The 14052-nt window shown below is 50.1% G+C and overlaps 1 protein-coding gene across 1 annotated transcript in view; it reads left to right on the top strand.

Moving 5' to 3' along the window:
- LOC133118004 (neuronal PAS domain-containing protein 4-like) overlaps positions 1 to 13709 on the top strand; it is a 21905-nt gene extending 8196 nt beyond the window's left edge. Inside the window, exons 2-10 of the mRNA XM_061227595.1 lie at positions 7881 to 8037; positions 8367 to 8530; positions 9388 to 9530; positions 10014 to 10113; positions 10388 to 10649; positions 10775 to 10884; positions 11165 to 11306; positions 11468 to 12792; positions 13580 to 13709. Of these exons, the coding sequence (XP_061083579.1) occupies positions 7881 to 8037; positions 8367 to 8530; positions 9388 to 9530; positions 10014 to 10113; positions 10388 to 10649; positions 10775 to 10884; positions 11165 to 11306; positions 11468 to 12792; positions 13580 to 13608 (2432 nt within the window). The 3' untranslated portion in view covers positions 13609 to 13709. The remainder of the gene's footprint in view (positions 1 to 7880; positions 8038 to 8366; positions 8531 to 9387; positions 9531 to 10013; positions 10114 to 10387; positions 10650 to 10774; positions 10885 to 11164; positions 11307 to 11467; positions 12793 to 13579) is intronic.
- The last annotated feature ends 343 nt before the right edge of the window (positions 13710 to 14052 follow it).

The raw sequence follows: 14052 nt of genomic DNA, 5'->3' as shown, positions 1-14052 counted from the left end.
AGCAAACTAGCTAGCTCAGTAACATAGATACAGATAGATTTCATTAAAAAAAAATGAAAGAAAAGCTGCTTGCGAGGTAGTGTGAACACATCGGCTGAGCTGAACCTGCTGCCTTCCAGGCGTCACTGCGGGAAGGACAGTACCACAGGCAGAGAGAGAGTGCAGATGATTATCGAGCGCCCGCCATCTTGTTCTTGAGTGGTTCATTGGTCGTTGGAGCAGGTACCGGTCGTCAGAACATCGGCCCGCTGAATCAGGCCCCAACATTCAACACCTCCGGGATGAAAACAGAGTTCCACTCTGACTCTCTTTCTCTCTCTTTTATTTTAATCTTAAAAGCTTGGAGGGCACGGGGGGTGCCCCGGGGCGCTCAAGAGCAGTCTGGGGCAGTCGGGGGGCAGTCGGGGGGCAGTCGGGGGCTTGTGTAATGAGTTCAGAGGGCAGGTGTGATTAACGTGGCCGCGATAAGGACACGTAAATACGCGAGCGCGGCGCTGTTAGCATTAGCCTGGCGGGGCCCAGAGACGGCGTGGAGAGGACCGGGCTGATAAACTCCGGGGTTTAACCTCGCGCGGTGACCTCCCGGGGGTGCAGGGGCGCGTAATGTGTTCTCCAGCTGGACCCGGGACCCCTGCGCTCCTACAACACCCCCCCCTCCCCCCCATCACCTCCATCCCAACCCCAACCCTAACCCTAAACCACCACCTCTGTTTGTTTTAGGAAGAATCGCCAAGTAAAAGCCTTATAACTGGGGGTGTTGAACTCCAGTCCTGGAGGGCCGCAGTGTCTGCAGGTTTAACTCCAGTCCTGGAGGGCCGTAGTGTCTGCAGGTTTAACTCCAGTCCTGGAGGGCCGCAGTGTCTGCAGGTTTAACTCCAGTCCTGGAGGGCCGCAGTGTCTGCAGGTTTAACTCCAGTCCTGGAGGGCCACAGTGTCTGCAGGTTTAACTCCAGTCCTGGAGGGCCGCAGTGTCGGCAGGTATTTGTGGTTTCCTTTAAATCAGTAGCAAAATAAAGTTTTGAGGACAAGGTGTGCGGACTCTTTCGCCAATGAAATATTTACTTAAATTGATCACTCGTGCTGAAACACATCAGAAACCAGCAGGCACTGCGGCCCTCCAAGACTGGAGTTGGGCTCCCCTGCCTCAGAACATCCTAAGCCTGGGCTTAGAGCTCGCTGCTGGGCAGATGGACAGGAAGATCCAAAGCCTCGCTCTTTAATTAATAATTAATTAGCTCATCGTTATTAGCCATCAGGTTTCCTGTGTAACGGAGTACACCGTTGTGCTGCCATATGGTTTACAGACACAACGGGGCTATAAAGCATATGTCATATAGTCTTAACTTCTGTTCCTCTGTAAAGCGTCTTTGTGACGGCCTTCTGCCATACAAGTAAGATTGTAATGAATTGGTTTGAATTTAATTGAATTATTGCCGCAGTGAGGTTGCTCCTTTAGCCTTGCAGGTGTGTGCTCCCCCCTCAGGATTTGGCAGGAAGCAGATGTGGGCTGATATGGAGCGTGTGTGTGTGTGTGTGTGAGGGGGGGGGGGGGGGGGGGGGCGGCAGTGGGGCCGTCCCGCTGCCTGACTGGGGCCCCCCCCTTCCTGTGGGCTCCAATAAGTGCTGCACCTGATAAGCCCGGTAGTGCTCTCCGTTTGATGTGAGAGAATCCAAACGCACGCTCATATCCCCCCACACACACACACACACACAGCCAGGGAAACGCACAGCCCAGTCAGGCCAGGATCATTTCTGAATTTGTACCCGGGTGATAAAACGTCTGGGGCTTCTGTCTCCGCTGTCCAGAGTGAGACTGTGTCTCACACTTACAGAGAGCTCCACTGCCTGTGTGTCTGTGAGTGTGTGTGTGTGTGTGACTGTGTGTCTGTGTGTGTGTGTGTGTGTGTGTGTGTCTGTGTGTGTGTGTGTGTCTGTGTCTGTGTGAGAGTGACTGTGTGTGTGTGTGAGAGAGAGAGACAGAGTGTGTGTATGTGTGTGTGTGTGTGTCTGTGTGAGAGAGTGACTGTGTGTGTGTGTGTGTGTGCGAGAGAGCGACTGTGTGTGTCTATGAGTGTATGTGTGTGTGTGTCTGTGTCTGTGTGAGAGTGACTGTGTGTGTGTGTGAGAGAGAGAGACAGAGTGTGTGTATGTGTGTGTGTGTGTGTGTCTGTGTGAGAGAGTGACTGTGTGTGTGTGTGCGAGAGAGCGACTGTGTGTGTCTATGAGTGTATGTGTGTGTGTGTGTGTGTCTGTGTCTGTGTGAGACAGTGACTGTGTGTGTGTCTGTGTCTGTGTGAGAGAGTGACTGTGTGTGTGTGTGAGAGAGAGAGAGAGACAGAGTGTGTGTGTGTGTGTGTGTGTGTGTGCGAGAGAGCGACTATGTCTGTGTGTTGGGGAGAGAGAGACTGTGTGTGTCTGTGAGTGTGTGTGTGAGAGAGAAGAGAGAAGAGAGAAGAGAGAGAGGGAGAGGGAGAGAGAGAGAGAGAGAGAGCGAGCAATCTGTCTGTCAGTTCTGCTCCCCCAGGTCACTGCTGTGGGTGATTATCATTCCCACCACAAGAGTTATGAATTCATAACATCACTGTTGTTTCAGAGTTGCTCTTTTATTGGATTAGACCACAAACTTGCTGACGCCCCTGAACTCACTCGCAGCAATCCTAAACATACACTAAATCTGAATTAAATAGTAAAAATCGAATCAGTGTTGTGCAGATTTCATTACTTGATCAAATCGCTGGGCTGATTTGGGCTCTGTGGTGCAGCTGCTGTGGGCACAGAGTTAGGCTCTGTGATGCAGGTGCTGTGGGTCCAGTCTTCGATTCTGTGGTATTTCTGACAGTTTTAAGGAAATGGTGCTGTTTGGCTGCAGGTGGATTTATTTAGCACTTGGGTCAGCGATATGACATAAAACTGTTGAGTGAGTTTGTTTCCATGGCTTGCATATACGACCACATGAACAAGCTTTCCTCTTCATAAGAGGAACACAGGCAGAGCTCTGTCCATCCTTCTTCTGCTACACCCCCCTGGACCCCCCCTCCCTGAACCCTACCCAAACTTATTTGAGGAAAGAACCTCTTGCCCCATTATAAATGCTGGATAAAATCAGTGCTATGTCAGCAGGTTATGGGGGCCACAGAAGTCAAACGCTCTCAGGGTAGAACAGCAGGACAAGGAAACTTAAGGAATAGTGATTGATTTGCTGAAAAAAAAAAACCTATGGGGAATAAGTAATCCTGGAGCTATTAGGCGTCTTCACAGATCCATTAAAAAAGCTTTCTGACCTGCAGGGATAAGTGTGATTGGCAACAATATTGGATGTGGCTTTTGAGACGTAGCATAAATCAGTCTACGATCCACACTGGCCGGCTTCTGTTCGAGTGGTTAGTCTTCTTCTGTGGTTTGTGTATGATAAAGTATCTGTGTTACTCCTTAATTACTGTGGCAGTCTGGGACAGGGTTAGAGCAGGGGTGGAGGTTCATTTCCCTGTGAATGGGACTGATATGTTAATATGCCCGCTGACTGTGTTTATGAATCCAGATGAGTACTATGCCTCGCATAAGAAGGTTGCATTAGGACTTTTCATAAAATAACATAATCAGCTGGTTTGTAAAAATCAAGCTGTATATCCTAACGTATATGTTTCAGTTACTCTGTCCTTGGCTTTCACGAGTTTGTAATTCTGTGTGTATTGAATGCGACTGGACAACCAGGTTGAACTGTGATTTTGGGATGTCCTGTTAAAATCGCATCCTTCAATATAAAACATCAGGTCCTCCTTCTGTCTCTCTGTCTGTCTGTCTGTCTGTCTCTGTGACTTACTGTCTCTGTCTCCCTCTCTCAGTTCAGTTCCAGCTAATTGCTTTATTAGCGTGACATACAAGTATGTAATGCCAAAGCTGTATAAACATCAATCAATCTCTCTCACTCACTTGCCCCTCTCTCTCTCCCCTCTCTCTCCCCCTCTCTCTTTCTCTCTCTCTCTCCCCTCTCTCTCTCCCCCTCTCTCAGCTCCCCTCTCAAATTCTAATTCAAAATACTTTATTGGCATGACAAGATGCCAAAGTACAGAAAAGAACATATACTGAAAACATGAACATGCAAGACTGGGACCCATAAGGTTGGTGGTTCGATCCCCGGTGTAGCTACAATGAGATCCACACAGCCGTTGGGCCCTTGAGCAAGGCCCTTAACCCTGCATTGCTCCAGGGGAGGATTGTCTCCTGCTTAGTCTAATCAACTGTACATTGCTCTGGATAAGAGCGTCTTCCAAATGCCATTATTGTAATGCAATGTGATATATCAGGACATACAGCTTACAAATGTATAGCCCTCTCTCTCTATCCCTCTCCCTCTCTCCTCCCCCCTCTCTCTCTCTCCTCTCTCCCCTCCCTCTCTCTCCCTCTCTCCTCTCCCCCCCTTCCCTCCCTCTCTCCCTCTCTCTCCCCCTCTCTCCTCCCCCCCTCTCTCTCTCCTCTCTCCCCTCCCTCTCTCTCCTCTCCCCCCTTCCCTCCCTCTCTCCCTCTCTCCCTCTCCCTCTCTCCTCTCCCCCCCTTCCCTCCCTCCCTCTCTCCCTCTCTCTCTCCCTCTCTCTCCCTCTCTCCTCTCCCTCTCTCCTCTCCCCCCCTTCCCTCCCTCTCTCCCTCTCTCTCTCTCCTCTCCCCCCTTCCCTCCCTCTCTCCCTCTCTCTCTCCCTCTCCCCCCCTCCCTCTCTCTCTCTCTCTCCCGCAGTCAGCTCGTGTCTGTCAGCGTGCCACTGTTCTGAGCCCCTCCTTATCTGCAGCGTTAAGTGCAGGCAGCAGACGGCCAGTCCCGCCTCGTACAGGAAGTAGGCCCACCACTGCCCCTGTCTAGCCCCGCCCCCCAGGGTCCACTCCAGCACCGATGCCAGGGGACAGTCTGAAAAATAGGCCCCTGATTTCCCCCGCCATGGCCATTCTTACTCTTTTTCCTTTCTCTCTATCACTCTCCCTCCCTCACTGTCTCCCCCTGTCCCTCTTTCTCTCTCTCTCTTGTTCTCTCTGTCTCTCTCTCCCTCCCTGTCTCCCTCTATCTCTCTCACTGTCTCCCTCTCTTTCTCTCACTCTGTCTCTTTCCCTCTCCCCCTCTCTCTGTCTCTCTCTCCCTCCCTGTCTCCCTCTATCTCCCTCACTGTCTCCCTCTCTTTCTCTCACTCTGTCTCTTTCCCTCTCCCCCTCTCTCTGTCTCTCTCTCCCTCCCTGTCTCCCTCTATCTGTCTCACTGTCTCCCTCTCTTTCTCTCACTCTGTCTCTTTCCCTCTCCCCCCCTCTCTCTGTCTCTCTCTAAAAAGGGCCAGGACACTGGCTTACTGAGGATAATGTGTTGTCATTAATTGTACGCGCACACACAGATCCCTTAATGCCATTAGTCTGTACGGAAATGGTCTATTTGTCCCATTTTCATTTTCAGAGAAGTCCCTCTCTTGTCTATTGGCTGATCTCAGATTTTAACAGGGGCTTCTGACTACTGGAGATAAGCGGAGAGTAAAAAAAAAAAAAGGACGATTGCGAAAGCAGAAGAAGTGTGGCCTGTCTTCACCCTCTTCTTGGCGGCCATTTTGAGACGGCTGTTGCCGGGCAGACTTCACGACTTCATCTGGACACTGTTCGCCATCGACGGCAGGCGTCTCTCAGGCCCTCCAGAGGGAAACTTGACTGTGATGGTGTGTACCCCCCCCAAACTTCATCCCCAAGGACACCCCCCCCATCCCATCCGCCCTAAAACACACCCCACACCCCCACAAGTTAAAATGGGGGAAGCCACAGAGTGGACCCTATTGATCACACTCAACAGAGAACATTAAAAAGGCTTAAAATGTATGTTGCTGTTAACATGAATTAATTGATGTTAGTGTTCATTAGTTCATACATTTGTTAACAACTAATCTATTAGTTATATGAATACATTAGTAAATCATGGAATACTAAATTAATTATTTAACCATTAACCAATTAATTATATATATATTTTTCCATTTCGATTTACATTGACATTACGTAACATAGTTGTTACTTAAAACCAAAATGTACAATCTGGTCTCATCTGGCCACAGCACTTTTGTTTAATCCCAATTTAAATGACCAAATGAGAAACAAATGTAATGTTTGGTTGCCACTACCCCAAGAACCTTGATTTTGGTTAAATCTATAAGTCTATTACTTTTTAAATGAATGTTTGATTTTGGTTGGTTCCATTGAAACATTAATAAAGTACAGTATATTCACATGTTGGCATTTTGGGCCCATCTCAGTAATTAATAATAATAATTTTAGGTATTTATTTTGCGAATCAGATGGGAGAGGATATGTGATCGCGAGAAAACGACAATTGTTATGTTGAGATCATGACATAAATAAGATCTCGAGATAACGGAACCAAAAAAGTAATTTGTCGTGGCCTCTGCCTACTAGCCGCTACAATTATATCCTCTTTGACAAGTGACGTGTCATACTCTCAATCCGTGTATTCACATAGCCTACCTTTACCGAAGTAAATGTTATTGTGTTTACGTCTCCCGTCTGTCACTAGCGCACGATTTGCCCCACCTGCATCATCAGCGTCACCGGTTTGTTTTACTAAGCTTTGGGTCTGTGTCGCAGTAATTTGCGATTCCCACAAATAAACATGACTGAGAATCAATACCCCATTTGCTATTTGTCTAACTGTTGTATCTGCTACGTAGAACAATCAATGAACCTCTATTAAACACCTTTTCGTCTCCGGTACAGTAAGTATATGGTATATTGTACCGACTGGTCTCACAGATAGGCAACAGTTGCTTTCCAGATGTGTTCTATTTGTTTCCAACCGCCTCTGGTACGGGGGAGTCTGTGGGTTATTTTTAGAGTCAGAGTAACTAAAAATACCCAGTCAGATTTCGCTGCGTCACAACAAGTAACATTAGCCGTTTTTTTCCCCCGTTCGCTGTGCCAGATTGTAAAACAGGATGGTGTCAGGTTAATCCCGGGCTGTACTATATAAGGAAAGCCGATACGGCAGCAAGACACAAGTCGCTAGGCAGCGCATCAGTCGGAGGAAGAGTCGTGATGCAGAATCTTGAAACGTATCGGCTTCCTGTGTTTAATCTCGGCGATTAAAACATTGTATTCGTAATCACGTTTTCCAAACTACCTGCGTTTTTATTGCGTTTTAACTTTCTTGGAGGAGAGAACATTAGTATTTCAAAGCATCACCGAAGTTTTCGTGGAATCGACAGTAGAAAAAGCTGTGTTCTTCCTGCATAGACTTCCACTGTTTAACTTCGTTTTGCTGGTTGTTAGAGGAAGAAACATGACTACATGCTGCCTGTCTTGCAAAAGTCCGGTTGATGCAAAGCTCCAGTTGTCCAGTACGTCACATCGCCACGCAACGTGTATCAACCGTAAGGTTTCCTGCACAAGAATCAGGTCAGTTTATCAGGTAGCCTACCTGTTGTATCACTGTTCTTTCGCGATTATAATGCTTCCTCTGGCGGTGGTATATAGGCTAGCACTTCTTTTAAGGCAATTCACCAAATAAAAGAAGGAAACTTTGATTCTCCGCACGTTGTAGCAGTTTATTGAATCCATCTTTAGGTAAATCTCTGATACAGACACCAGAGTCGAGATGCATATTGTTTTACGAAGATCTGCATGTTATCTGTTTTGTTTCTGTTTGAAATGTTCAGCAAGGGGAGCTCGCCAAAATAATCAACTTTAAGGTTTAAACTCTGAGGTTGAAACTCACGCTGTCAAGTACCGTGAGGGACGAAGATGAAAACGCACGGGAATAAAAGTCCTTGTTAGGGACTGTGCTATTAGTGATACTGTGCTTTTCTTGCGACTGTGCTGTTTGTGACTGTGCCGTGATGCTGTGCTCTCAGTGGGACTGTGCTATTGGCATGCTGTGCTGTTCGTGTTGCTGTGCTGTGAGATTGTGCTGTTTGTGGGACTGTGCTGTAAGACTCTGCTGTTCGTGACTGTGCTGTTTGAGACTGCGCTGTTCGTGATGCTGTGCTGTGAGACGGGGGTGATGATGTCGTAGCCTCTCTCCTCCTGTCCCACCTGGACCCTCATGTCTGTAGCAGACCCTCACGTCTGTAGCAGACCCTCATGTCTGGAGCAGACCCCCATGTCTGTAGCAGGCCCCCATGTCTGTAGCAGACCCCCATGTCTGTAGCAGACCCCCATGTCTGTAGCAGACCCTCATGCCTGTAGCAGACCCTCATGTCTGTAGCAGACCCTCATGTCTGTAGCAGGCCCTCATGTCTGTAGCAGACCCCCATGCCTGTAGCAGACCCTCATGTCTGTAGCAGGACCCCCATGTCTGTAGACCTCTCTCTCTGACACCCCACACCGCTGCTCCGCAGGTCCACTAAGGGTGCGTCGAAAGCGCGGCGGGACGACATGAATGGAGAGATCCGGAACATGCGGGAGCTGCTGCCCCTCGGGCCAGTGGACAGGCGGAGGCTGTCCTACCTGCACTCCATGGCCGCCATCTGCACCTTCATCAGGAAGGCCTGCTACTACCCAGGTACGCACGGCTCAACACTGCGCTACGCACACACACACACACATATACTCTCCCTCTCACACACACACACACACACACACACACACATACGCACACACACACACACATATACTCTCCCTCTCACACACACACACACACACACACACATACGCACACACACACACACATATACTCTCCCTCTCACACACACACACACACACACACACATACGCACACACACACACACATATACTCTCCCTCTCACACACACACACACACACACACACACATACGCACACACACACACACATATACACACACACACGCTCACACACATATACTCTCCCTCTCACACACACACACATGCACACACACACATACTCACACACACATATACACTCCCTCTCACACACACACACACACGCTCACACACATATACACTCCCTCTCACACACACTCACACACACATATATACACTACTCTTGCACACACACACACACTCACACACACACACGTCGCACACACACATATACTCTCCCCCTCGCACACACACACGCCGCACACACTCATATACACTCTCTCTCACACACACTCACACACACACACATACACTCACACTCACACACACTCACACGCACACATGCACACACACACACACACACACACACACACACACATGCATGCACATGCACACGCACACGCACACGCACACGCACACGCACACGCACATGCACATGCACACGCACTCACACACACTCACACGCACACATGCACACACACACACTCACACACACTCACACACGCTCACACGCACACATGCACACACGCTTGGTGCTGCAGGTGTGCTCACTCCTGCTCCTCCTGTGTGTTTCACTCAGAGCTGCAGGCTGAAGGCTCTGGATCTCCCCTGCCCGGCGCAGACCTCCTGCAGGCCCTGCCTGGCTTCATCGTAGCCCTGACCGGGGAGGGAAAGCTTCTGTCTGTGTCTGAGAATGTGGAGGACTACCTGGGCTACTCAGTGGTAGGTGAACGCAAACGGACTGCAAATGGTAAATGGTTGGCATTTATATAGCGCCTTTATCCAAAGTGCTGTACAATTGATGCTTCTCATTCACCCATTCATACACACACTCACACACCATGCAAGGCACCAACCAGCTCCTCAGGAGCATTTGGGGGTTAGGTGTCTTGCTCAGGGACACTTCGACACAGCCCGGGCAGGGGATCGAACCGGCAACCCTCCGACTGCCAGACGACTGCTCTTACTGCCTGAGCCATGTCGCCCCAAATCATTCAAGGCTTATCATTTTAAAAGAAGCCAGTATATCCTTTGCATATACAAGTATATTCGTAATAAAGTTTCTGTACATTTTGGTGTCCCTAGTAAAGTGACGCAGTTTATATGATATTTTTCAATATTCTAACCTACGTGTGTGGTATGTGGCAGTATTTAACTGCCAGAGAGAAAAGATGGAGTTCATGTGAGCTCATCTTGTTTCTGCAGGTGGATGTTCTTCAGGGGGACACCTTCTATGACATGGTGGACAGTGCGGATGTGGAGGAAGTTCGGTCCCGTCTAGAGGCAGCTAGTGCCCAAGGAACAGGTGAGAATGTGCCCCCAACTCTCTTTATCTCTATCTCTCTCTTTCATGGCACCCCTTCATTTTGTTTCCGTAAAATAGTTATTTCTGTCTAGTATTTATTTACGCACCTCCGTGTCAGCAGTGTCAACTCCTCTCTCTAATAAATAATAATAATAACTCCTCCCTCTCTCTCTCTCTCTCTCTCTCCCTCTCTCTCTCTCAGACGCAGTGTTTGTGTGTGTTAACTCCTCCCTCTCTCTCTCTCTCCCTCTCTCTCTCTCTCTCTCTCTCTCAGACGCAGTGTTTGTCTGTAGGTTTCACACCTCCAGGCCCCTGCGTCTGAGACAGGAGGGCGGCGGCTGCTCCATGCTGGTGCGGGGGCGCTTCCAGGCCTCCCCAGGATCCTCCGGCCGGTCCCCCTCCGCCCCGAGGCGGAGCCTCGTCGCCCTCTGCACCCCGACGGTCGACCGTCTGAGCGAGCGCGATGCCGCCTGGGCGCCGGGACACTTCCAGAGCTCCCATCGGCTGGACATGACCTTCCACCAGGTGTCGGACAGGTGAGGTCTCGCACGCCGCCTCAATCGTCTCAACCGTACTGGCAACGCTGCTCCTGTTCCCGTTTCCTGTGAGCTGACCCCCCTCATTGGCTCCCTGGTTGACACCTCCCTCATTGTCCCCTCAGTGTCCTGTTCCATTTGGGATACCCTGAAGAGCAGCTGATTGGTCGGTCCTGGTACGGCCTGCTCCATCCGGAGGACCTGCGCATCGGTGAAGCCGCACACCGGAGACTGCGTAAGTGCCCACAGCGTTTGCTGGATCAGGCTGGTTCATTAATACTTTCATTACCACGCCACCAGGGTTGGTGCTATAGTGTTTGTTATCAGTACAGCATTTTCTAGCAGTGAGAACAACAACCTACCCATGGACACCCACAGTATAACAAAAAAGACAGACAATTAATACTGTTCATGCTGGCTTTGATCTAAGATTTACCTTTGAAAAACCCCTTTAGGGATGTTCTCAGGAGCTGTAGGGTAAGGATGGAGTGTTAATATTTCTATCTGCCCTACAGAGCAAGGGGATGAGGCTGTCTCCGTGGAGATGGTGCTGAGGCTGCAGCATCAGGACCTCTCCTGGGTGTGGCTCTATGTCCGAGCAGCAAGGAATTCTGGGACTGCGAGGCAGGAAGTGAGCTGTACAAACTACGTCATCAGGTGTGCAGCCTGAACTGCACTCATAAAATAACACTGACCCTCAAATACTCTTGTTTGTCTAAGCACAGCTTCAGTGGTGCTGAGTAATGAATTAATCTGAATGAATATGAATAATCATATTAAAGCGGCCATGGAGTAAATGACACATGCTTTCGTTGCAGTGAGACTGAGGCCAGCTTCCTCCGACAGAAGACTGGTGCTCACCTCCCAGGAGCCCTGGAAGAGTCCCTGTTGCTGGGCTCTCCCGGAGCCCCAGGGCAGGCTGGGGGGCCCAGCGGGGGGTGTAAAAGGCACAGAGAGGGGCCTCGTTTTGAGGAGGAGCCGTGGGCTAAGAGAGGCGGGGTGCCTGTCCCAGAGCGGGCCGATCACACCTGGGACATTTGCTCTCCTACCCTGCTGACGGACGGCCCCGTCTTCCCCTCGACCCCACCCCTCAGCCCGGACTCTGCCCACTCCACCATCCTCACGGAGGCCCAGAGCCCTCACTTCCCCTACAGCTACTCCGAAGGCTTCCCGCCCTCTCAGGAGAGCTCACCCCCTCATCAGTCGCTCCAGACGATGTCAGACACGCCGTTCTATCCCAGCGGACTGGGCGCGGAATTTTTCCGGTCCCCATCCTGCTACGGTTTCCCAGCATCCTCCACTAACCTGCGCCTGGTCCCCGACTTCCTGTCCGGCCCGGGCCCCTGCGGAGCCGTGACCGGAGTAGAGTTCCGTCCCGAGGATTTCAGCCTTCCGGCGCATTCTCCAGAGGGCGCTGGCCCCTTCCTGTCGGTCCACAGCACCGCCCTCCTGACCCCTGACCCCTCCCCCACCACCGCCGAGAGCCACTTCCTGTACAGCCAGGAAGAGCGGGCGGAGATCAGCGTCCTCGCCCAGCAGATCTCCTCCCTGGCCAACAGCTTCCACATGTGCCACAGCCAGAGCCTGGCCCAGAACCAACACCCCACGCCAAGCCCCGCTCTGAGCTCCGACTTTAGCTCTGCCCTCAGTCCTGACCTAAGCCCGACCCACAATCCAACCTTAAGCTCGGTTCTCAGTCCAACCCTAAGCTCCGCCCCCAGTCCAACCCTATGCTCCGGCCCCAGTTCAACCCTAAGCTCCGCCCTCAGTTCAACCCTAAGCTCCGCCCCCAGTCCAACCCTAAGCTCCGCCCTCAGCCTCCCCTCTGAATTCTCCGAGGCCTCCTGCTCATCTCCACAAGAGAGCCCACGGGAAGCCCAGCTAGACCTGGATGAGGAAGTCATCGCCTGTCTCCTGGGCCACCTGGATCAGTCACCTGGACCTCACCCCGGACTCACCTCCGCCTGCCCCCTGACGCACACCTGCACACACCCCCTCCTGGACGTCCAGGGTCTGATGGTCTTCATCACCGCCCAGGAGGACAAGCTGACACTGGACCCCTGCGCCCTGCCCTCAGGGCATCATGGCAACAGCAACGAGTTGTATCAACTCAGCCAGTTTCCGTGCGGCAACCTCCAGCAAGGTAAATGACCACAACCTGACCACCAAACACAATACACCACCACACAGGCCCAGCCTACACACAATACACTCAATATTGGACCCACAGGCTGGACCTACACACAATACACACAACCTGGTGCCTACAGGCTTGGCCTACACACGCTACACACAACCTGGTGCCTACAGGCTTGGCCTACACACAATACACACAACCTGGTGCCTACAGGCTTGGCCTACACACAATACACACAACATGGGGCCTACAAGTTCAGCTAAAAGATTTTTGTGTTAAAACAAGACCTTGTAAATCCCTTCCTATCATTGACTCTCTGCCTGTGTTTATAGTCCTTAAATTCGGATTTCAAAATATACAGTTTACGGCCCGACACTCTGTACCAAAACATTGTATAACTGTACAAAAATTCAAACTCATTGGTTGAAAATTGGTTCTAATTGCCACAGCCAATGTTGTTTCAACGTCAGCGTGTTTACGGAGAAGGGAGAGGGATAAACAGTGTTGTGGTTTGAAGGTGTTTGTTGCTGCTATTCCACTCTTGACCGCGAGTAGCTTTAAACTATTAAATAGTACAATAGCTTTAAAGCTATTGTAGCTTTAAACACAACACATACAATCTGGTGCGTACACACACTGCACCACGTTAAAACATACATTCTCACTTGTGTGTGAGCTGTAAACCATGATGGTACCGGTCATGCGTGATCTCTGTATGTGCCGAGGATTAGATGGTCTGTATCTGTGTTCAGAAGACGGACTTCATGTGTGACTCTTCCTCTTACTCTTTCAGATGGACTTCTTGAAGAATCCATGTACTGAAATTAGTGTCAGTACAAGCCCTGGTATGGCATATTGTCATAACAACGCAAAAAGCTTCTTCGCTGGGTCCAAAGAAGACTGATCAGATCATTCGGTACGCGTAAAAAGGGGACAGGTCTCCCCAATGAAATAATATTTTATTGAAAAATGCAACGCTTTATCAATGAATGCATTTGGGTGCCATTGAAGTCTGTAAAATTGATATTTTTGTACTGCTAGCCAAGTTTGTATATTCTTTTCTATTATGTAGTCTGTAGGGTTGTTATGAGCATGGCCCAGACCAGGGCCATGGATGACGTCATGGATTATTGGATCACACATAGTTAGACCAAGCACTTAGTTTGTTGTGCTATTTCATATACAGAATGACTGGAAAAAACACTGAGGTCCTGTTTCCATTGAACTGAGATGATTCTCTTCTTGGTTTTCGTGCTGTTGACACTG

This window comes from Conger conger, chromosome 18 (assembly GCF_963514075.1).
Source record: "Conger conger chromosome 18, fConCon1.1, whole genome shotgun sequence".
Taxonomy (NCBI): Eukaryota; Metazoa; Chordata; class Actinopteri; order Anguilliformes; family Congridae; genus Conger; species Conger conger.
The sequence above is the reverse complement of the archived record's forward strand: the minus strand, read 5'-3'. Positions and strand labels throughout refer to the sequence as shown.